This window comes from Chrysochloris asiatica, unplaced genomic scaffold, assembly GCF_000296735.1.
Source record: "Chrysochloris asiatica unplaced genomic scaffold, ChrAsi1.0 scaffold00535, whole genome shotgun sequence".
In the NCBI taxonomy this organism is placed as follows: domain Eukaryota; kingdom Metazoa; phylum Chordata; class Mammalia; order Afrosoricida; family Chrysochloridae; genus Chrysochloris; species Chrysochloris asiatica.
The window spans coordinates 599,643-601,059 of record NW_006409053.1 but is presented as its reverse complement, the minus strand read 5'-3'; the positions used below and the strand labels follow the sequence as shown (position 1 = coordinate 601,059).

General features: G+C 38.5%; 1 protein-coding gene across 1 annotated transcript in view; it reads right to left on the bottom strand.

Moving 5' to 3' along the window:
• Positions 1 to 1,417, bottom strand: part of LOC102833773 (olfactory receptor 10AG1-like) — a 30,760-nt gene that overhangs the window by 1,392 nt on the left and 27,951 nt on the right. Inside the window, exon 3 of the mRNA XM_006877613.1 lies at positions 1,051 to 1,145. Coding sequence (XP_006877675.1) covers positions 1,051 to 1,145 — 95 coding nt within the window. The remainder of the gene's footprint in view (positions 1 to 1,050; positions 1,146 to 1,417) is intronic.

Genomic DNA, 1,417 nt, shown 5'->3' with positions numbered 1-1,417 from the left:
GTTGTTCCTCTTCATGTTATCCAGCATGAATCATAGACTTTCTTCAGCTTTTTTTATCCTTTTTTCTTCTTGCTCATCTATCTTAGCAATATTGAGATATTTGTCTTCCAGCTCACTAGTTCTGGCTTCCATCTCTTCTATTCTGCTCCTTTCCCCTTTCAAAGTATTGTCAATATCTTATATCTTATTATTGATCTTGTAGATATCTTTTTACAGGTTTTCATGAGTTTCCAATGCTGTATCAATCTTATTTGATTGCTCCTGTAGTATTTTCCTGAATTCTCCCTTGTTTTCCTCCAGCCCTTTTTGGATCATTTGAATTTGTTTCCATATCATTCTTCTGAATTCTTTCTCAGGCATATCCAAAACCTGCCCTTCCTCCTCTAGAAATCTTTTGTCTGTCTTTAGCTCATTTGCATCAGCTACTCTCTTCTGTTTTGGAACATGTTCCAATATTCTTGGTTGCTTTTTGCTTGTCATGATAGTTATGTGTTTTTCTTTTCTTTTTTTTTTTTTAAACTTAAGTGAATGTCTGTTCTTTGTTATTAAGCTTACTGGGTGTCTCCCGGTGATAGGCTTCCTTTTTCACAGGTAATGTTTAGTCCGTTTTGTTGGCTCTCATCTCAGTGGTGGAATATTATGAGATATTCTTATAGCTTGGCTATATGGCCACTATTGCTGTCTCTTCTTGGGGAACGTAGAGAGAAAAAGCTCCCACCTCCAGGAAAGGTATGTGATCAGAAGGACCTAAAACAGAAGTAATATAAATACATAAACAAAAATCGCCACTTTGGAACATAAATGAAGCTGTGGTTGACTGTCCTGAGCTACACCATCAGTGTGTGTGCAATTAGAAGCCTCCAGCAGATGGTGTGGGTGTCCACTCTCTCAGGCCTCTCCTCTAGTCAGTAGAGTGAAGTGAGCTGGTAGGTATTGGGGAGTTAATGGGAAAAAGCGTGTCCTCTATTTTTGTCTTAAGGTCAGTTAGGTATCTGCATGTGCACAGCACAATTTTAAAGATGGTTGATTCTGTTTATGCTGGGGTCTTACAGATTTCTTTGAATTTTCCTGTGCAGGGAACACTTGGGCTGATCTTGATGGATTGTATTTAATGGCATCTTCTTTTAACACTTCACACTTCAAAGCTGAAGAAGTAACGGAAAAAGCATACTGAGCATTTCTCAGGGTTAGTTTCTTTTCTTATTCCTCATTTGCGAGTCAAGGTTCCCAGACCCAACTGTGTAAATACGGTCTGAGACTGAGGTCTAAAAACACAATTCAAGATTCTCTGACCAACTATAAGGACTTCATGTCATTGGTACTGACTTCGTATCACAGTGGGGCCCAGGATCTCCCATTGGCTGGATTGTTGACTCTCAATCTATTGGCATCAATAAATTGCTTAATTAATAATAAT